A 21,808-nucleotide genomic window follows, 5' to 3' on the forward strand; every position below is an offset into this window, starting at 1 on the left:
AGTCTCACATTCTTGCATTACTGCCGTTAGTGACAAACCACCATGCAGCACAAATAGAGGAACATATGAATTTATTGGCAAACCCAAAGAAAATTGTCTCAAATATACAGAAAAGAGAAACATATCAGATAAAAAGGTGTAACCTTGTATATGTACAGAACCATCACAATGACTTCTTCATTTATACAGCAGTTTTAAATTTTAAGAAAAAGTGTGTTACCTTCACCTAAAGCAATAAATGGTCGTAATAAGAACTCGCCAGGTCTCTTCCAGTGTAAAGCGGCTACATGATAACCCTGTGTCCACTCTGCTTTTATTCAAGATCACTTTCTTGTCAAAGTAGCCAGTATTAAATCTCATACCAACATAGAAAAAAAAAAAAAAAAAGAATAACCAAGTTATTACAGGTCATTTTCTTTTCACAGCTGTAGATATAAGTATTATTGAGAGTTAACATGCAGTTCGGTGGGAGCTCATATAAAACAGACATTTACTGCTGAAAAATTATTCTTAGGCAACAAGTGCAACTTAGAGATGTCACTGACATACAGGATGAAACTGATTACATATCAGATGATATAAATAAAAACAAAAATCAAAAATAAAATCAGTAAATAGATGCTGGCCACACATTAGGTCCTCACACCAGGCACTTGTATAACCACATCCAATTTACTGCACTCTGAACCAGCTTTTCACCAATAAATTAAACTTTAAAACAAGACAGACAAATAATTGTGCAAAACAACAAACATCATAAGACAGAGTCGTTAAGACTGATTAAAAACAAAACAGTAGTTCACTACAGCTTCAAATGCAGAGATCCACCCACCAAACAAAACAGTCTTGGCATGGCTTTGGCTCTTATCCAGCCATGGTTACAGCAGGAGTTATGCTATACAACATATATAGATTTGTTGGTTTTCATATTGCTATATTTCCAGAACCAAATAATGTTGATTAACTTGGTTATATGTTTGTGTGGTTTAAAAAACTCTTTAATTCTGTAATTTTTACTCTAAAACTATATTTGTTTCTGAACATCTTTGAACTGCAATCTGTCAGTTGTTATATAATTTGCAAAAGTTGATTAGTACCAAAACTGCTGAAATTGTTACAAACATGACAATTATATGACTACAGTGATCATTTGTCTCATCACAACAGGTCAGGTTTAAGAAAAATGTTATACTACAAACTCTTAGCATTACAGGAGGCCTTGTGCTTGAGGCAATTCGAACTGCAGACAACATTTTAAACAATTTCTGTCCTGAAACAGACATACTTCACTACCCTTGCAGTTAATGCACAACGACAACGATTCATCCAACAAACCTAAAAATAACATGTTACTACAGAATTTTTTTTGATGTGCACGGAGAATTTTATTGCTATAAAATGCTATGGACATGGAAATTTCCACATTCCTTATTACTTTAAAGAAGACGTGTGCCAAACATTTGGACGCTGGTATTCCAAAAACAAGATTTTACATTTTGGTCAGGCTTAAGACCCCAAATTTATAAAGCCCTCAATATTGAAGGACAGTTTTTGACAAACAAATAGTTTGTTAAAACTAGGTTAAGAGTCAAGTGTTCCAAAAGAATTACCAACCATTCAACAACCTTTTTTTTGTTTTGCTTTTTTAAACACTTACCAAACTGATACCACATCAAAAAATGGCAAAGAAAAACAGGTTTATGTACAAGTGCATGAGAAAAGAAGTGTGAAATATTTCCAGGTGCACTCCAAGGTGATAGAGAGGGAGAACCCGTAATGCGGTGGCGATGGATTTATACAACCAGCTTTAGATTACGGCATAATTTCTTTATCTCCTAAAAATAAATAACTTTGGGATTCAAACTCACTCAACAGAATCAATAACTGAAGCAAAACACAGTAAGACCTTCGTTGTAATGCTCCTCAACTGTGGCATTAGTCTCAGAGAGCCTCTGTACATTCATCAGACTGAACCAATGACAGCAGAAGGACAGATTCTTCATCTGTAGCCAAGGCCAAAGTTTATACTAAAAGGTGAAAAGAAAAGTATCTGGAGACAAAAAGAGGTCACGGGGCCCTGTAAGAAACCTGTTGCTCAGTTGCTTGACAGGTTGTGCCTGCTATTCAAGCAGATCCTGTGCAAAGAGAAGACAAGAGCGTAACAGGGAAGTCAGAGAGAACACGTAAGCAAACAAAGGCACATATGCAAACATTTACCTTTCCCTTTAAACACCAACCAGTTATCTATACTCCCCTACAAAACTTGCATACTATTTGAAAATTTTCTGAAAAGCTGAAACATTTAAAATTATTATTTTTCTATTATGTTGACGCTGAAAAACGGGTAATGAACAACTCGTTTCTACGACCATGAAGCTGCCCAAAAGCACCATTAACAGTAGCTAATATTCTTAATGACCACTACTCGTTCTTATTACCCATGTTCCAAAAAGGGAAGAAAAGTTAGCCACTGTACCTCATCTGAGTCATCATGAAACTCTATTTTGCCATTTTGAGTGTGGTTGGTCTCCAGCGGTTCGTCTATCCCATCAGCAGCATTGGCCTCAACATGCTGCTGTAGCACAGAGTACCTGTGAACCAAGAACCTGCAGGGCACATTCACACATTGCTCAGGTTAATCACAACCATTTGAAAACTATGCAAAGCAAACATGAAGAGCATTTTTTCAAAACTAGATTATAAAGTTTGTTATGCTCGACATATTTTCCTGTAGACAGCTTAAGGTTATCTGCTGGAGTAAAATCCTGTGTGCCAAGGTATACTAACCTGCCACCGCAGACATATTTCTTGACAAAGACTACTCCTACTGCAATACTCAGAATCAGGACTATGACAACTGTTATCACAACGGGCACAGACTTGGAGGCCTTATTGTCCACCTGTGAAAGTAAGAGCAAACAAAAAAGAAAATGGCAGTATAAGAAGACATACACTTGAACATGAATGGGGGAGGGGGGTGCAGGGGGCTCTTTCAGCTGCTCCCTTTGCTTCATAAAGAGTCACTACAACAGACTGGTCTGCATATCTAAGGAGAAAAAAAAAAAAAAAAAAATGAATTTCCCGCAGGGGCGATTCTAGGATTAGAGCTTTGGGGGTGCTGAGAGAGAGAGCTGCCCAGCCAGGCAAGATAAATCATATGATTCTTAAATTCATCAAGTCTCTCTGTCCCTGGGTCCTCGTCTCAAAACATGACATCACTGTTTTGTACATTTTAACACAATTTAATCCCCACATTTGTGAAAGAAAAGCAAAACACTTTTTTGAAAAGTCTGTAACAAAACCATCAAATCTGATCAAGGTTATTTAAATGCTGCAAAAGAAGAATGGATTGGAATAAAACAAATACATATCCTAACCTTAATTACTGCGGGAGAATAATGAATGATGCTCATAGTGAGTAAAAAGTAAACTGAGTGCATTTTTTGGACAGAGATTCACTTTTAATGTGTATGTATAATATAATACAGATCCATATTAAAAAATAAATAAATAAATAAATTTTTACAAATAAAAATCTTTACTGCAGATACTAATTTTACTAATTTAATAATACTAATTTTGTGTTGTAAGATTTATGGGTTTCATGCTTTCATAGTGGTCCTTGGGAGAGCTTGACATTTTTATCAGGTGGTCCACACTGTAAAAAGTTTGAGAAACACTGGTAAGTGTCTGTGTGCTTTTGGAAAACATTTAAAGCTGCTGTACAGAATCTTTGAAACAAGCTTAAAAGATTTTTAGAAACAGAGCACTCTGCTTCTCTTTACAGCTCCTCACTCCACCAGGGCTGTTTGGCACTTTCTGATAGTGTGCAAATGTGTACGTACTGCGGCAGTCATACAGACAACTGGACGGTCCAAAAGTTGGCCTACCTATTACTGGCTGAGGTTTCAGTAGAGTTGTGGCTGAACCACATAAAAATATATCGTTTTTGGGGGTGCTGAAGCACCCCCAAAAATGGGCTAAAATTGCCCCTGATTTCCCGCAGGAACCTACCCGAGGGATTAATAAAGTTCCATCTATATTTGATTTGGCATTTTTACACCAGATTCTTTTCCTGGTGAAACCCCATAGAGGGATTTGTGTCTCCTCCCAGTCTTGAATCGAGGAAATTTGTGTAAACCACTACACTACGGAACCACTAGCCTTGGGAGCTTGGGGGGGGGGGGGGGGGGGGGGAGAATGGCAATTGGAGTTCTTTAGGCTTGTGACATTTCACAAACTCTTCCCTTTTTGGAGGTGGTGCTCAAGGTTCTTGACCCACTACTGATCATGTGGGTCGTGATGTCATTAGCCAAAATGTGGAAAAAGGGGGGCGATCATCACTGGGGGTTCAATATGTGGGACTCTCCACCATTTGTTTGTAGGACTGAAGAAATGGCCTGTATTTATATAGCGCTTTACTAGTCCCTAAGGAGCGCTTTACATATCCAGTCATCCACCCATTCACACACTGGTGATGGCAAGCTACATTGTAGCCACAGCCAACCTGGGGCGCACTGACAGAGGCGAGGCTGCCGGACACTGGCGCCACCGGGCCCTCTGACCACCACCAGTAGGCAACGGGTGAAGTGTCTTGGATGACAGTTGAAACGTCTTCCTTTGTTCAAGCTCTCGAGACTACCTTTAAATCGATGACTGAGAACCTAAACAGTCATTTGAAACAACTAATATGCTTACATGGATAAATATGAACAATAAGTCTTAGGATGCAGAGATACTGACCAGAAGTTCCGGGCCGACTAGGTCACTCACACATCTCTTGCTGAGGTCGATCTCTTTACGCATATGCACCTCTCCTCCTTCACATTTATCCCCAGGGATTTTCCTGTAGCTGTGGACCGAGAGCACAGTGATGACTGCATGATCCGCCTATCAAAAGTGCATGATTGCTGTGGTTTTGGCTGTGGACTGCATAATAACCCAGTTTTAAAAGTTATTCCCAGCAGGCTGTATTTACACTCATTCTACACGATAAGAAGTTATGTTACATAAGCAGAATCCTGAAACTAAACAATTGACATTCAGAGGTTCTTAGAGCATCGTTTCTTCTTCTAATTTGGTTCACTTAGATTCTTTTTATACTCAGATTATTCGATAAGCAACACCAGGAGGATGCATTACAAGGGTATCCTTTTAAAAGCATCTATATATTTTAATACATCTATTAATATTTCACATTAATTTTTTGATAAAGTTTTAAAATAAGACGAGATATGATATATTGCCTCACTCTCAGTCCATAAGGGTTGAATTCAACAATTACTCACTTTTATAGATTGGTAGGTATGCAGTGAGACAACCAAGCCTAAATAAAAATGTACTTTTTCATGCACTCTTACTTTATGGCGTTAGTCTAAACTGTCACCCTTATCTGCTTCCTCTAACTACTCTATGTGTGACAATTACTTCCTCATTCTAAAAACTTTCTCTTTTAGAAAAGAAAAACAAACAAACACATGTTACACTTGTGTAATCATATCTGTTTAAATATTGTAAAACAAGAAGAATATCTCTGATCAAAGCTCAGTGGCAGCATGCTGCTTTGAATAAAATGATGGTGAAAGACGCTGTTTATAGGATAATATTGCTGCCAGTACCGCCGTTTAACATTAAACTAACAATAGTGGGGAGCAGAGATCTCTTGGATACGAAGGTTGAAGCTGGAACCTTACCCACTAGTCTGCAACTGCTCCTCTTTGCCCTGCAGACAGAACTCCAACACTTTGTCTCTCAGGTCCGGCTGCTCCACACACTCCGAGCTGTTCTCTTTACGGTAGTACCCAAAGTCACTGCAAGCAGTCACACAATGCCACATTTGATAAGTCCTTGAAGCCCCAGTTTGTTAATGTGGAAATAGCCATTCCAATTTGTTTTTACGCTGCAATTTGATCTCATTTCCTCATGCTAAAATTCAAATCATTTCTGTTTTTAAAGTCCATTCATTACAAAGACAACATCTTGAATGAGCTCCAGCAAAATATCTACAACAGTCTGATCATCAATAACAACACTCAGTTGCAGTTAGTTAGCGGTGCTTATACTTCAGCATATTACCGTCTCCAAGTCTTACCACATGAAGTCATCCAGGGTGCATAAACACGGGGTTGGCTGGGTGTTGACTATGTAATCGCGCCCGTTCCAGCAAACAGAGTCCTTCCTTAGACGCAAGAACTTCTCTTTGTAGCCCAGCAAGCAACCATCATTGGGATCACTGATATCATCAGAGTGGGCCAACCACTGCACATAGTCATAGTCTCCACCTTTATAAAAAAAAAATAATAATAATAATAATTTGTTAGTATTACACCATGTTTAATTTAAAATAAAAACCTACTGACAATATGTTTAAATCGCATCACTCACATGTTCTAGTAAGAAGTTCTTTGAAGTCAATGGTAAACGAGGTCCAATACTGGCTGAGGTAAGAGTCTCTGTAGCCCCAGATACTAACATTCATAGAACGTGCTCCTGGCTCTGATGCAAGTCCAGTAAAGAAGATGGGATCTTTGGTGAAGTTGTACTCATTCCAGCACTGTCCTTCATCAGTAGAGAATCTGGCAGAAAAATATTCCAACATCAGCATAATCAGCATAAGCAAAAAGGCTAAAACCAACAGCATTTTATGGATTACACATAAGACTTTTTTACATTCATGTTCCTCAAGGCTTGGTTCAAACAATGTCCATGACAGTGATGACAAAGACCAAGAGTTTGCATACATATTCCTCATCCCCAACCAGTCATGGCAGATGGCCGCTCCTACCTGAGCCTGGATTTGTCAAAGGTTTCTTCCTGTTAAAAGGGAGTTTTTCCTTCCCACTGTCACCTAAGCGCTTGCTCATAGGGAGTTACATGATTGTTGGGCTTTTCTCTGTTCTTTCGTATTGTAGTGTCTCTGTGAAGGTTCTGTCATCCAGGTCATTGTAGTCAAAGGAGCTTGCAAAGAAAAGCGTCTGGACTTCTTTAAGTTGCTTGAAGACGTTTCACCTCTCATCCGAGAAGCTTCTTCAGTTCTAAGGTCAAATGGTGGGGAGTCCCAGATTTAAACCTAGTGGGAGTATCCCCCCACAGAGGGACAAAAGGACCCCCTGATGATCCTCTAATCGCCTGAACCAAGGTGTGAAACTGGGTGTGGGTCCCAATCAGCCAGAGTTTCGGGTGAGCTCATTTGAAACCTGACCCCACCTTATCATTCGCAAGCTCCTTTGACATATTGTAGTGTCATTACCTTACAATATCAAGCACTGAATTGAATATTTACTAGCCTCTATGCAAGAGTTTGCATAGATATTTACTACAAGCAAAAGGCTACATGTCACTACACCGTAGTTTTGTGCATGCACATTGATTGTTTGTGGCAGTTGAGACCTGTGCTAAGTGAAAGTAATACATAAAAGGTCAAACTTAGTAAGAATACCATTGTAACATTAGTGGAAAAGTGCCCAGAGTTATGATTATGGCATGAAAGAAAACATGTTCGTATTTCATCAAATTAGTGGAAAGGTGTGAATTTCTGCACACAGTCAGCTAAATCAGTAAATACCAGTTAAACAAGTCTGGCGTTCCCTTTAACTGCAACTCACTTAATCTTGTTGACAGGGTTTGTCACGCTGTGCTCCACGGCCACCAGCAGACCTCCCGAGTCCAGAATAGCATAGTGATGGGGTCCATCAAGAGCCTTTATCCAGGTATAGCCACCATCATCAGACACATACACATCTGGTCTCATCACTGAGATAGCATCACCAACACTTCCTGATAAAGCAAATACAGATAAAGAAATGTTAGAAGGGGGAAAAAAAACCCTCTTATTTATTAAAAGATAAATTATGCTCAAGTTTATTTAAAAAAGAAAGTTTAAAAAATATTTTTATGAAAGCTCTGAGTTTACCGTGAGCTATGATGAGACCCACAGCATTTGGTTCAGTCAGAGGGAGCATGGGGATGTTGAGCTTCTGAGAAGTACTGTAGGCAGCATGGATGTGAAGACTGCACTGCAGATAATAAACCAAACACAGCTATTTATAGTATTAAGTAGTAGATGTGCTGGTCCTAGTTTCCTAGTTTTCAAATAGCACTATAAGGTACCTGTGAACACAAACACTGAGGTTTTTCAAGTGGCTTTAATGTTTTATATTATTAGCTACTAATAAGAATATATGTGAAGGGCCCTTTAAATCACATTGCTCACACACATACACAATAATAATATAAAAGACAGCAACTAATAATATACAAATAACTCCTTTAATATATTATAAGAGACTGAGGTGAATGCTGAGTAAGTAGCATAACAGTGTTCACAGATGGGAGGAGCTCTGCTGCTACACTAGTAAAGAACGATGGCACGGTTGGGGTAAATTTCTAAGGAAGCTTGGTGAAGCTTCCATCAAGCTTCCATCTGCTGCGCGCGGACCGGCAGGCCGCTCTCTCCGGTAAGTCCAAAGGTGGAGGTCTCTGCTTCTACATCAATAGTGGCTGGTGCACAGATGTGACAGTGATTGCTCAGCACTGCTCTTCCTCTCTGGAATATCTTTTTATCCACTGCAAACCGTTTTATTCTCCGCGGGAGTTCGCTTCATTCATCCTGGCCGCTGTTTACATCCCGCCAGACGCAGATGCGCAGGCAGCTCAGTGCGCACTCGCGGAGCAGATTCTCCACACGGAGCGGACATTCCCGGACTCTCTCATCATTGCTCTTGGGGACTTTAACAAAGCCAATCTGAGCCATGAGCTTCCAAAATATAAGCAGTATATTAAATGCCCGACCAGAGAGGAGAGGACATTAGACCACTGTTACAGCACGATCAGCGGGGCCTATCGCGCGGTGCCCCGCGCTTCACTCGGACTTTCTGACCACGTCATGATCCACCTAATCCCCGCGTACAGACAGAGGCTGAAGCTCTCCACCATAATCCCTGTCCCCAAGAAACCTAGGATCACTGGACTAAATGACTACAGACCCGTGGCTCTGACATCTGTGGTCATGAAGTCTTTTGAGCGCCTAGTTCTCTCCCATCTCAGGACCCTCACGGCCCCCCTCCTGGACCCCCTGCAGTTTGCATATAGAGCCAACAGGTCTGTAGACGACGCCATCAACACGGCCCTACACTTCATCCTGCAGCATCTGGACTCCCCAGGAACCTACGCCAGGATCCTGTTTGTGGACTTCATCTCTGCCTTCAACACCATCCTTCCAGACCATCTCCGAGACAAGCTTTCCCAGATGAATGTGCCTGATCCCATCTGCCGGTGGATCACTGACTTCCTGACGGACAGGAAGCAGCACGTGAGGCTGGGAAAGAATGTCTCGGACTCCCGGACCATCAGCACCGGCTCCCCTCAGGGCTGTGTTCTTTCTCCTCTGCTCTTCTCCCTGTACACCAACTGCTGCACCTCCACCCACCAGTCTGTCAAGCTAATCAAGTTTGCAGATGACACCACCGTTATTGGACTCATCTCGGACGGGGACGAGTCTGCCTACAGGAGGGAGGTTGAACGTCTGGTGTCCTGGTGCAGCCACAACAACCTGGTGCTGAATGCCCAGAAGACAGTGGAGATTATTGTGGACTTCAGGAAGCACACAGCCCCACTCCCCCCCATCATCCTGACTGACACCCCCATCACCTCTGTGGACTCATTCCACTTCCTGGGTACCACCATCACCCAGGACCTGAAGTGGGAGCCCACCATCACCTCCGTCATCAAGAAAGCCCAGCAGAGGATGTACTTCCTGAGGCAGCTGAAGAAATTCAACCTGCCAACACGGACGATGATGCAGTTCTACACTGCAATCATCGAGTCCATCCTCACCTCCTCCATCACCGTGTGGTACGCTGGAGCCACTATCAGGGACAAACAGAGACTGCAGCGTGTTGTGCGCTCTGCTGAGAAGGTGATTGGCTGCAGACTCCCATCTTTGCAGGACCTGTACACCTCCAGGACACTGCGGCGTGCAGCTCGGATCTCAGCTGACCCTTCTCACCCTGGACACAGTCTGTTTGACCTGCTCCCCTCAGGCAGGAGGCTCCGGTCCATTCGCACCAGAACCTCTCGCCATAAGAACAGTTTCTTCCCCTCTGCTGTTGGACACATGAACAATAACCATATGACTGTACCCGCCACTAACACATGACCCTACGCTGTGTCACTGCATCATTCTATGTTTGGCACTGATCACCACCTGCACTCATGTATATATCTTTCAACGTAGCACTCTCAATTCTTATTCTCATGTATATATCTCATGTATATCTCATGCACATATCTTTCCACGTAGCACTTAATTCTTATCCCTACTTTTATTTTTTTCCATGTCTATTTAAGTGCTATTTATGACAGCATGTTTGCACTGAAGCACCGCAGCAATTTCCTAATGTTGTAAACCTGCTCAACATTTGGCAATAAACCCCATTCTGATTCTGAATCAATAACCTTAAACCACTGGGTTATATTTCACACAAATCCTCTATCATACAGGCACACGGCCTTGTTATCCAACCAGCGCTCATATTTACTGACACAGAGTGTACACTCCCTCTTTGTGCAATTTAAAAAAAAAAAAAAAAAAAAACACAAACAAACCCAGAAGCATCCCTTACTAACACATTCAGGGCAATCAGTTTCATATCCACGATTGAGCTCCTGTACTTACATGAACTAAACACAAGTTACACAAGTTTTCTTTGCTTGATATACCAACACACTGTCAATGCTTCCTTAACAATTAAAACTACATCAAATGTTCACTGCCCAACATGACCGACAGTTTCCAGTCTGTAGAGTTTATAAACAACAATCTGAATCCATTTTTGTTTCCTTTCCTCTTCATATGAAGAGAGGAAGGTCTGGGTTGGAGTTTTTGTTATCAACATAAATCGGACTAAAGGAAGAGCTGCATCTGCTTTTTAGAATTTGTTTAGGTTTAAAAACCGCACTCGTTTTACTTTATTTCTCATTACACTGCTTCTGGGCTGAACCTTTACTATGGGCAGGGCTTCAATAGTTAACACATGCCAGAGTGACAGAACCAGGTAAGGCAAAGGTAACACATTACTCAAGGCTAACAAGTGTTTTTCCAGATGACAGAATTCCATGAAGTGTGAAGGAATATCTCCAGGAAAAATAGCTAGTTTTTAAAGCTACACTTCCCAGGCCTGCTGCAGAAACACTGTTTAAAAACATCAGCAATAAAAAGACATTACAACAAGCAGCGTTTTAAGGCCTGACACCACAGTCCTGGGCTAAACATTTAATGTTTGGTAATAAAGCTTTAAAGTAGATTATTTATTGATTAGTGTGGTTTTATTTTATTTATGCTTTAATGTCATTATAAAAAAGAAAAACCGTTTATTTTATAAAAAATATGTCACTGTAAACATCAAGGCTCAACTGAAAAAGTAGAAGAAGAACTGAGCCCTAGTCTCAATAACATAAGTTTTGATCTGTACTTAAAAAGTGATTTCTCATAGCAGTTTGACCCTGTACTTTATAGACATGTACAACAGTTTTCACAAGGACACATCAATTTTGTTTTTTCTCTAAACAAAGCAACTTCTTCCATTTTCCCCTTTTATTTTATTTATTTTTCTAATATTTTATTTACCTTGTCTGGGTCCTTGGCTGTAGCATCACACTTGCTGTTGGCAGGTTTCTGGAGGGGTACCCACTCCCCTCCCTGGTCAAAGGACACCACAGACTGCACAGAGTTATCTGGAACGACAAGACAAAACTTCTACAGTTGCAGAAACTTTGTGGGAACTCCTGTCTGGAAATAGCATGCTGGGGAAAAAACTTCAATATGTTTTTGTCCCCAGCAATATTTAGTCAGATTTATACTGTCTGCAAGGTTTAGGTGGTGCTCAGTTACTTCAGACAGGTAACACATCTAACACTGAGCAGCTATTTAAATATTTATACAACACCATCTCTCTGGTGTAAAATAGAGCAGTCACAGGTGTGTGTATGTGTGTCTTTGTGCATGCATGTCTGTGTATTGCGTCCATGCATGTGTGTGTTTCAGGGGGAATCTGATTACATGTATATGTTGTTACTTCTTTATCTAAGAACATTCGAATAGAATAGAGCTACCTTCAGCCAGGACGCTGGTGATAAAAACTCCTCGTAGAGAAGTAACATTAGTGAAGTCTGTATCTCCCCCCGTAGTGGTGTAAAGGTGGCGCTCCAGTGACTTGGAATACACAGTACCTCGGTCGTCTGACACATAGATTGTACCAAATCCAGTATCTGTAGAAAAAAAAAGTATTAAAATGTAATGTGAGGTAATAATACCCATTTCAAGATACTGTTTCAGGGCTGGTTCTGTAATAAGATCTGCCAAGACACACTCTCTGACGCATAGGTGGGGTGAAACAAGCTCTAGGGCCTTTTTAACAAAAGCCATTTGCAGGCACTGTTCAAACTACCACATAAAACTTTGGCTCACTCAGAAAAGTCCCTGCATCTAAAAGAAAAATCACATTTGGCTTTGTGTGCTAAACATGAAAGTCATCAGAAGTGCTGTGAATGACAATTAATGATTGATGTATGACTTTTGAATGTAACTTATTACTCAGTACAAGGTTAATATGTTGAAGGTCTAGTTGCTCACGTGAGGACGAGTAAAAACCTTCACACTGTAATATAGTAATAAATACCATGCTTTCAGTTCACTCAGTTCTCTACATTCACTACAAGCAAAAGTACAGAGTTTCTTTATCTGCTGACCTCCTGGCTCGTCGACATGCATGAAGACCATTTCATCGTTCGCTGCCAGGATAGAGTAGAACTGCTCATGACCAACAGGAGGCAGCTGGGCAATGTTCCAACTATCACCCTGATCCACTGACACGTGGATTGTCCGCAGAGTGCCCTGTGGAAAAGGTGGGGAAGGAAAGAAAACAGATGAAAGGAGGCGAGGACAGGAACAGCTCACATACTTTTATTACTAATACTGTTTACCTGTACTGGGGCAAATTAGAAGAACACTTAGCAAGCTATTCTCATATCTAGGCTCTGATAAATTGAGTAAAAATGACCTCTCCTGAGGGAGGAATATGAATATGCTTATGATTGTATTGCTTTCTGCTAATTTCTCCATCAGTCGCAATGTCACTTTTAAACTTCCTCATAAGTGTGTAGTTACATGAACCACGTGATATCTCTTTAAAAAACAAACCAACAGAAGGAACAGCTATTTTGAATACGCTTGTACTACAACATAATGATAATAATAATAATAATAATAATAATAATAATAATAATATCATGAACAGAGAAAAGCAAACAAACAATATTTCGCCTGATCTAGTTTGCATATTATTATCTAGATTACAACCCGCTGTACACTGACCTTTCCCGTCATTACAGATGCAAAGAGGAAGCGTCCGCCAAGGCCAAAAGAGTAGATCTTACTGGCAACAGTCTTGATGGTTTTGCCGTAGTTGGTCGTCCTCCTCAGTTCCAGCATTCCTCGATCACCTGAAAAATTGAAGGAAAAAAAAAAAACCAAAAAAAAAAAAACCCCCACAACTTAGACGTGCAAGAGCAAGAAATACATGCAAAAATATAAGTGCAGCTAATAGTTATGTGTAATTTTTAAGAGAAATGACAGCCTAAATCGTGAAAATATGGAGGAAGTTAGAGCTGGCTGGGAGTATACATCAGTGTGAAGCATGTTTCCACTTAAATCTTTTATGTGAAAAATTCTACACTGCCCTAAATAAATTCAAGAGACATTTCATGCACTGCTCCCCAGTCATCTACAACACAAAAATAAATGAGATTAAAGTACATGTCGATTTACTCCAGCGTTGGTTAGATGGGGGAATTACTTACTGCAGGAGCCGTTGAGGCTGGCTGTAAAGTAGATTGTATTTTTTCTTCCCCTAGAAGGAGAATGGAGATCATAGAGTGATTACACAGTCAGTGACATATTTAGTAAAACAAATGCACACTGCTTTATTATGAGTATGTAATGGTATGCTTGCATCTTAATAAACAACAGTGCATGCAGAAGCATTCTCGCAACAAGGAAGAAATCTGGTCTAATACAGGACTCTGCTGTTGTAAGACTACTGTGAAGTCTTGCTTCACAGTGCAAGTCACATGATACTGCTTATCGTATACAACCAGCCCTTTATAAATATGTACTTTCTGTTTCTGTTGAGTGTTGTGTTCAGAAAATTCCTGACCCAGATAAAAGTGACCCATTTTCCTGCAGCCTTTTAAGCCTAACTTCTTTATAGACAATAATCAAAGGTTATGTTTCAGGAAGACTTTTTTGAACGCGCAGTTCCTCTGGACACCTGAACAACACAGCCTTAAAGCTGAAACTTAAAAGACAGAGATGCCAAGATAAGACTGTGACAAATACCAGGAAGGGCCATGAAAAACAGCATTTGTGCTGCAAGGGCTTGGCCACAAAATGGGTAGTTAAACAGCCGATGACTGCAATGTAGTTTTAGTGCCCATTTGGGGGGGAAGAAAAAAGGTGCAGCAACAATAAACCCTGATAGAAAACCACTGAACATGTATGTCCCATAATGACAAAAATTGTATATCTTCCTTTGCTTATCTTAAATCATCAAAGGGGCATGTTTGAATAACTTTAAACACATTAAGAAGAGAGTAAGTTTAAGCATATTTTATTTTGATAAACAATGAAGCACTATATTAGAGACAGGTGGAACTTCACCGTCTTCCCCTGTCTGTAACAATGAGGCTGTTGGAAAAACTAAAAGTCATGCTGCCTTTCAGGTTGTACAATCACTTCCTGAAATACCGCAGCATGCCATACCAGTAAAAAAGCTCTACTTCCCCCTTAAAGTGACTAAAAACAATTCCATGAAACTTTTTGCTATTGTGGTTATAAAGTAGGTACTTGTTCACTGCACACCTGAAGAAGATTCTGGAGCTATCAGTTTGTCTTTTCTTACCATTTTACCAGACACACCATTCTGTGAATGTTTTTCCAATTTATGCCAAAGTCTTCAGACAGCCACAGCTCATACTGAGAAAGGAAACAAAGAATAAGTCAGTACGTATCTGCAACAGCCCCACATTAACATGGGGCAGAACAGAATTCTATAAACCAGTTCACTGACTCAAAAGCCATGCTTATAAATGCACTGTGTGCAAACGTACAAAACAATGAAGACTGCTTGACCTTCATTGAATTATTTGATGTAATATATGCATGCAGAGGCACTACTTGAGCTTTCAACTTGACAGAAACAGTCCACTTTGAATCCTAACTGGTTCCTTTTCACACAAAATACAGGTCTTTAGTATTCACTCCTTACGTCGTTGCTGAGGACAACCAGCACACTGGAATTCTCAGGGTTGTACGTGATCTGCGTCAAGGGGTTGAAAGGCAAGTTCCGGTCGGTGAAGCTCTTTCCAAAGTCCTCAGAGACAAAAATGCGGGTCTTGAGGTCTCCAGACACTTCAGCTGTCAGAATCACCTAAAAGCCAGAGTTCAACAGGTTCTTAACTGCAGGAACAGTGGTTAGTTCACGTCTAAAAATACTCTTGATGAGTACATGAAGTACATGTGGTGAGGACTTGATCAAGATAAGGCTTACTTTGCCTGAGTTATTGGGGCTGATTGCAATGCCGAACTCTGATCTTATGAAGGTGTTGTTGATGAGGCCGGTTACATCCTGAAATGACTTGCCGTAGTCCTCACTGGCAGAAAAATTGTTTCAGTCAAATTAAATGCAAATAAAATGTAAGCCATGTGCATTTTTCCAGATTAAAAGGTAAATTCCATTACCTTCGATAGAGTTTCGACTGTCCAAGTTTTACCATGAAGAACGGGACCTGAAATGTCGTCAAGGCCAGAATAACCTGCCAAGAAGGAAGGTTAGCTTAAGGAAAGTGGACCATGCACCATTTATTAAAGTGCACAAGACCCTTAAGTGTGTCATCTGCATTCAGTGTACAAAGCCAAGTTTGCAAAAACCACACCACATAACTAATGGAAAACAGGTTAGGTGCAAATGGTGATAAGTACACTCACCCCTGTGCCATCTCCAACCCAAGCCAGCGACACCGAGCCACTCAGGTCATGGAATTCAAACTGAGACAAACAGCCAAAACATGTTCATAAATATATAAAACATAGAAAAGGCAACAATAGCAGTGTGAACTGTGTGAAACAGCACAACTATTTCAGCTGAGCTCACAAAAAGGGACAAACTGACATTGCAATTATAAACTGCAGCCACAGCCTATTTGAGTTTTTGCTTCAAATGTATTTTTGCTTTGACAGGCAGCATGTTTCACCTCACCATGTGTTCTGGCATAGACAGTTTAGTGTACAAAGTGTCTGTTCTGTTAGCAGAACAGGCGAGCAGACCTAAAGCTTCAAGCAGTTACTTGAAAGACTTCCGAACGCAGCTACAAAATACCACAAGACAAGTAATTTAATTTTGGGGGAAATTAAACCTTAGCTGTATTTAGCTGAATTTAGCTGTAGGGCTAGGGCAAAAGTTAAACAAAGAAAACTTGCTTTAATTGTCAGTCACGAAAGCTTTAAATCTTAAGTTCTATCAAGTGTCCCATTATTCATCAACTGCATGGATGGTCACAATGGGTCTTTTTCAGCATAAGTAGCTTCAGTACTGGTTGAACCTGCAGCACTATCCTCAGGGCAAGGAGGCGGCTGAGCCACTGGGAATTCTATCAACTCCAGATTACTGGGGACAAGTATACAAAGACTGCAATGCAAAGTTGGTCACATGGCAGTGAGGAGCTAGGGAAATAAGCAGCACAGGACTCTCGTTTGCTTTGTGGAAAGAATTGCATAGTTGTGTAGATCAGATGTTTTATCTTCCTGGATAGAGTATATGCTATAAACAAAGAAGAAGAAGAAGAAGAAACAATCTCTGAAGCTTAAACTTTGCTTTTGATACCACACAAACACAGCTTTAATTACAAAATAACTGCTGCACAGCAAGTCACATGGATTCCCACTGGGCCAATTTTCCTGGAAACATTAAGGCATATTCACTGAGTGAAGGCAGAGGAAAGATTGGATAGTTTAATACCAGAATACAGTTCCATGCTTAAAATGACAAATAACATACAGGTCACAGCCTTTAGTGCAACGCTTGAAAAAGCATTGATGTCATTCTGTGCAACCAATGCAAGTCTAAAGCATGAGGAAGACTAAGTACAGTGTACCTCACTGCTCCAAATATTAAAGAAAAGAAATCATTGCAGCCTAGAGGTGTTAAGCAACAAGGCAATGGGATACCTGGCAAGACTGCCTGAGCCCGGGAAAAGTACTAGGTACATTGCAACACCCCTTATGGTAACACGTAAGGTGTTTTGTTTTGAATCTATGTTTATTGACACAAAAATACTGGTTTATGTATTTTAGGCTACCGGACATACAGGTAATAAGAGGACATGGGAGTCCACTGATGAGTATGAGTGCAATGAATAGCTTATTAGGCCTAGTCCCTGCACTTGCTTAGCACCTGCGTATCATCTTCTCGTTGTCAGACGTGTGAAGTGTAACAGGACCTCAGAGGGTAACTTACATCGTGGGTGTTGGCGTCCAACTTGGTGACATATCCTTGAAGAGCTTTACACGAGTCGTCCTCTTCGGTGCTTCTTCTTTTTATCTTGTGGTTTGGTGATGGAGCCAGCCATGCGGGAAGAGACCTCTTTACGATTTTCGCAGCTTTCCCTTCAGTGTTTGAACGCCTCACAAAACCTGACTGCCCGAGGGGCTTGGAGCCCAGCTGAAAATCTACACCTGCTGTGAAAGTGCAAGCCGATAACAGCAGGATGCCGCGGAGCAATAGTCCCATCTTCGTTCCTATTGCCACTGACAAAACAAAGGAGAGGGGTTTAAAAAAAACAAAAACACGTCTTTGTTTTCTTGTCTAGAAACTGAAGGTCGCTACAGCTCTGCCACGGATGACATCAACAAAACAGTAGTCCTCCTGACAGCGACTATTTCTATTTTGGGCTTTGGAAACACGGAGCGCCCTCGAAGCTCCAACTGTCTCACTCCGCGGTAGCGCAAATTAAATCAATTTAAAAAAAATAAAAATCGTAATCTTGCAAATCAGCCGGCGTGCTACCGCCAATTATCCACAGAGTAACTCCTCACCAACATGATACACTGTGACAAACATAGGAATTGTGTCTGCAGGTCGTAATGCTCTATGCAGAGTGACGCTGCGATTGGCTGGTCTTTAACTGTGGCCCACCTATCAGGCCTTCCAATTGGTTCAATTGTGAAAAGGCAGTGCCAAAAGAATGGAATGGAGTGGAGGAATGGTCTGGCATTTATACACGAGCCACATTTAACCATACATTTATTTACTCTACACCAGGGATGTCATGCTCATTTTCAAGTGGGCCAGACCAGTGAAATTGCTCTTTCTGTCTGTGTAAAGAAGCTTAACCATTTCCTCAGTTATCTTTACATACAATCATACAGTATGATACAATTTTCTTTAAATGAATCAAAGTCGTTTTTTGTATGGCCTGGCACCCTCTCAAAGTACATTTAGCAATTCTGTTTCAATTCTGACTAATTTAGAATTCATTAGACTTGTGCATGTGATGCATAATAATCCCATGACTACTGGTCATGTGTTCAAAATAACTTAAAATAACCCTTAACCCAAATTCAAAACAATCCTTAGCTGTCTGGATATGCAAAACCCCAACCCAATACCTGTGATCACATTTGAACTCTGGGTTTTAGTTTTTTCAGAAAATCTGTTGTGAAGGAGTAAAATAATATCTTGTCATATAAATGAAGGTGGGTAGACTAGATCAGAAGTCATGCTACTTGAGTGTTGTGGCTCAAGCCAGTCCAGCAACTCTGCCAGCAGCAAAAACATTGACATAGCATGGCAGCCCAAAATAAAAAACCTGTTGAACAAGTTTCAGTGGCATAAAACTCCCTGAAAACTTGAGTTTGAATCTAGAATTTAGCTATTCCCAAATGTTTCTTGGGTCATCAAGAATACCCCATTAGTTTTGTTTATTGAAAGTATGTTTCTTTATTCAGATACATTCAGGAAACCCGACAATCACAACTGTGAAGCAGGATTCCTTCACAAAGAGGACTTACAATGGACCTGAACTCCCTCCCACTGCATAGTCAGCTAATAAAAGGTAGGGAACAAAGGCAGTCTTATTCATTCGAGATGTGACTTGCAAAAACGAGACCAGAGCTTTTCTAAAAGAACCAGAATCTTCCAGTCCTGCTGTACAGTGTGCTGAGGAAAATTAGTCATATTAATAGATGGCACAGTGTACCTTAATTTGCCTGAGCACCCAGCCCATAAACAGGCGTTGCCATTCACTGAGACTGTGGGAAAGGAGAGCCTCTGTGTAAATAAGTTTGACCCACATTGACGAGAGTCATGTTAATCACATGACATGAGTTTAATAATGCTCATTTAACATCTGCAGAAATCTCAATATCTATCAATCACTCTTACTGTGCAGTCACTTAACATTTAGCTGTTTGCTATGATATCAGGCATCGTTAAAAAAAAATCCTCCTCACCTTGTACTGTCATTAAAACAAATTAAATTGTTTAGTGGAGCCTATCAGCCATAATTAGTGCCTGAACAATTGTTTGAAAGAAAAGTTCCACTTTTAAGAAGCTCTGACATATAAGCATGAAAAAGCATAAAATACCACACCCAGATTAATTTTGGCTCTGCAATTCATTAATATATAAAAGAAGGTAGGATCTAATAGGGGATCACACCTGATCCCCATGCATGCCTATTTACAGTGCTTGATACAATGTTTAGACCAGGTCACGGCTCACGGGCCACATCCAATTATATCTGGCCTGCGAGATAATTTCATATGTAAGTTATTTGGTATGTGGGAGCTGAATCTTTTGCCCTGCTGACAATCCATGCACACAGGGGTGGAACTTCATTTTGAAAGGTTTCAGTAGTAGTAAATGCATAAAAATAAGGCTTTTATGAAAACACTGAATAAAAATTGCTTCCTTGAAAAAAAGCCAAAATTTACAGTTCACTATTAAATATTACATCAAATAAACTATATACAAAGTGTCTTTAAAAAGCAGAGATGCAGAAAGGTCTGCATGTAGCATATGTATTGTCATGGTCCGCGGCCCGGTGTCCGAGGAGCTGATGGGATGCCCACGCCCACGGGTGTGGCTGTCGACTCTACACCTGCATCCCATTCCAGGCGATCATCAGGTGGACTATTTAACCCCGCTCAGCCAGCTGCTCCACGCCAGTCTGTTAGTCACCTTTCAGCGGTAACTTGGCCCCCAGGTGAAGGTGGTTGTGAAATTCTGAACAACGCTAATCCTTTCATTGTGTGCTCAGGTAACCGTTCGGCATGTTTTGAGCCTCCTCCTGTCTGTCCTCCTGCCCGCCTGGAGTTCGGATCACCACCGGTCATCATCTCCTCTGTTTCCCTGCAGCTCTCCCGCGGACCCTCACCCCTCCCTCCGGTTCCCACGGCCCAGCCCTGATCGTGAGATTAATAACTCTACCCCGCGTATGCTGTTATTCCCCCGCTCCCCAGTAACTCTCTTCCTCTTTCTGTTGCAGCCTCCCACGGTCCTGATTACGGCGTTCCCGAGTTGCTTATCTCCCGGTCCCTTTGTTTCCCATTTACTCGGCGTGTTTTCCTTTGACCCTTTCGGGACACCCGTAATTAGAAATAAAGTTTATTTTGCGTGCACCTTGGCGTATTGTCTCTGCTTCTGGGTCCAGCTTGTGTGCTGAACTACGGCTCTTGACATGTATGGTTTATCCACAGCTGCCCTAAATTACCAGTATTGGTAATAACCTTCTTGAATCGCTACCTTATTGTGGTGGACAGGTTTGTGTGTCCCAGGAGCTATGTTGTCGGGGGGGTGCCCCCTGGTAGGGTCTCCCATGGCAAATTGGTCCTGGGTGAGAAACCAGACAAAGAGCCATTCAAAAACCCTTATGAGTAGAAGATCAAGAGAACAGTTCACTGTGCCTTTGGTTTGGGGAACAAGTTGGTGGACTCTGTCATCTTACTGGGAGACTTCAATGTTCATGTGGGCAACGACAGTTTGACCTGGAGGGGTGTGATTGGGAGGAACGGCCCGCCAGATCTGAACCAGATGAGTGTTCCATTACTGGACTTGTGTGCAAACCACAGTTTATCAATAGCGAACACCACGTTTGAACATAAGTGTGGTGAGGCGTGGCCCGTGGTGCCATGCGGACACACCTGCGCGGCATCTGCAGATCACGCAGATGCTGTTAAAACACGGGGACTTTGTTTTTTGCCCTTCTCCCCCGTCCCTCTTCTCAGCAGTTTCTCTTTCCCTCTTTCTTTCTCCCCTTCTTTCCCCCAGTCAAGTCTGTCCCGTATTCAGCAAGTGAAAATAAAATAAACAAAAGGTGAATCAAATGGACCATTATGGCAAGGCTGGGATGGTCAATTTGGTAAAGTAAATCTTTTGGGCATCTTTCTTTGCCTTTAGACAATAATTCTGATGGCAAAAGAGCCAAATGAGACAGGCAAAAAAACCCAACAAAAAACAAACAAACACGGGGACTCAGGGGTTGGTGTTGTTGTGGTGTGACGCATGTCAATAAAGATGGCTCAAAACTATGATCCTTGGACCCGTCGTGTCTCATTCACACCACAATAAGTTTTTCCATAAGTGCACGTAACACCAGGACACCCTAGGTTGCAGGTCGATGATTTATTTTGTATTCATATCATCAGATCTGTGTCTGTATGTTCTGGACACTCAAGTGAAGAGAGCAAGTAGTT

The 21,808-nt window shown here is 41.2% G+C and overlaps 1 protein-coding gene across 1 annotated transcript; it reads right to left on the reverse strand.

The window, feature by feature from the left end:
- Positions 1-415: 415 nt before the first annotated feature.
- On the reverse strand, positions 416-18,191 carry sort1b (sortilin 1b). Its single transcript, XM_085343877.1, has 20 exons — positions 17,571-18,191; positions 16,043-16,102; positions 15,797-15,870; positions 15,606-15,708; positions 15,324-15,485; positions 14,958-15,031; positions 13,858-13,907; positions 13,373-13,500; positions 12,748-12,892; positions 12,112-12,267; positions 11,627-11,733; positions 7,913-8,015; positions 7,605-7,776; positions 6,385-6,575; positions 6,092-6,281; positions 5,694-5,810; positions 4,744-4,852; positions 2,788-2,900; positions 2,477-2,606; positions 416-2,135 (listed from the first exon to the last, which is right to left on the reverse strand). Exons 1-20 carry the CDS (start codon positions 17,841-17,843, stop codon positions 2,121-2,123), a joined length of 2,472 nt encoding a protein of 823 aa, XP_085200003.1. The 5' UTR covers positions 17,844-18,191; the 3' UTR covers positions 416-2,120.
- Positions 18,192-21,808: the final 3,617 nt, after the last annotated feature.

Source organism: Diplotaxodon limnothrissa, linkage group LG20 (assembly GCF_057381915.1).
Source record: "Diplotaxodon limnothrissa isolate DT_005_m linkage group LG20, D_limnothrissa_male_GT1.1, whole genome shotgun sequence".
Taxonomy (NCBI): domain Eukaryota; kingdom Metazoa; phylum Chordata; class Actinopteri; order Cichliformes; family Cichlidae; genus Diplotaxodon; species Diplotaxodon limnothrissa.

Excerpts from the sequence above, each read along its gene's own strand:
- sort1b (XM_085343877.1), bottom strand. The coding sequence starts at position 17,843 with ATGGGACTATTGCTCCGCGGCATCCTGCTGTTATCGGCTTGCACTTTC. Across the intron at positions 13,501-13,857 it reads CAGCCTCAACGGCTCCTGCA|GTGATCGAGGAATGCTGGAA; the intron begins GTAAGTAATTCC and ends TCAATTTTTCAG. Across the intron at positions 2,901-4,743 it reads TAGTCGGCCCGGAACTTCTG|GTGGACAATAAGGCCTCCAA; the intron begins GTCAGTATCTCT and ends TTACTTTCACAG.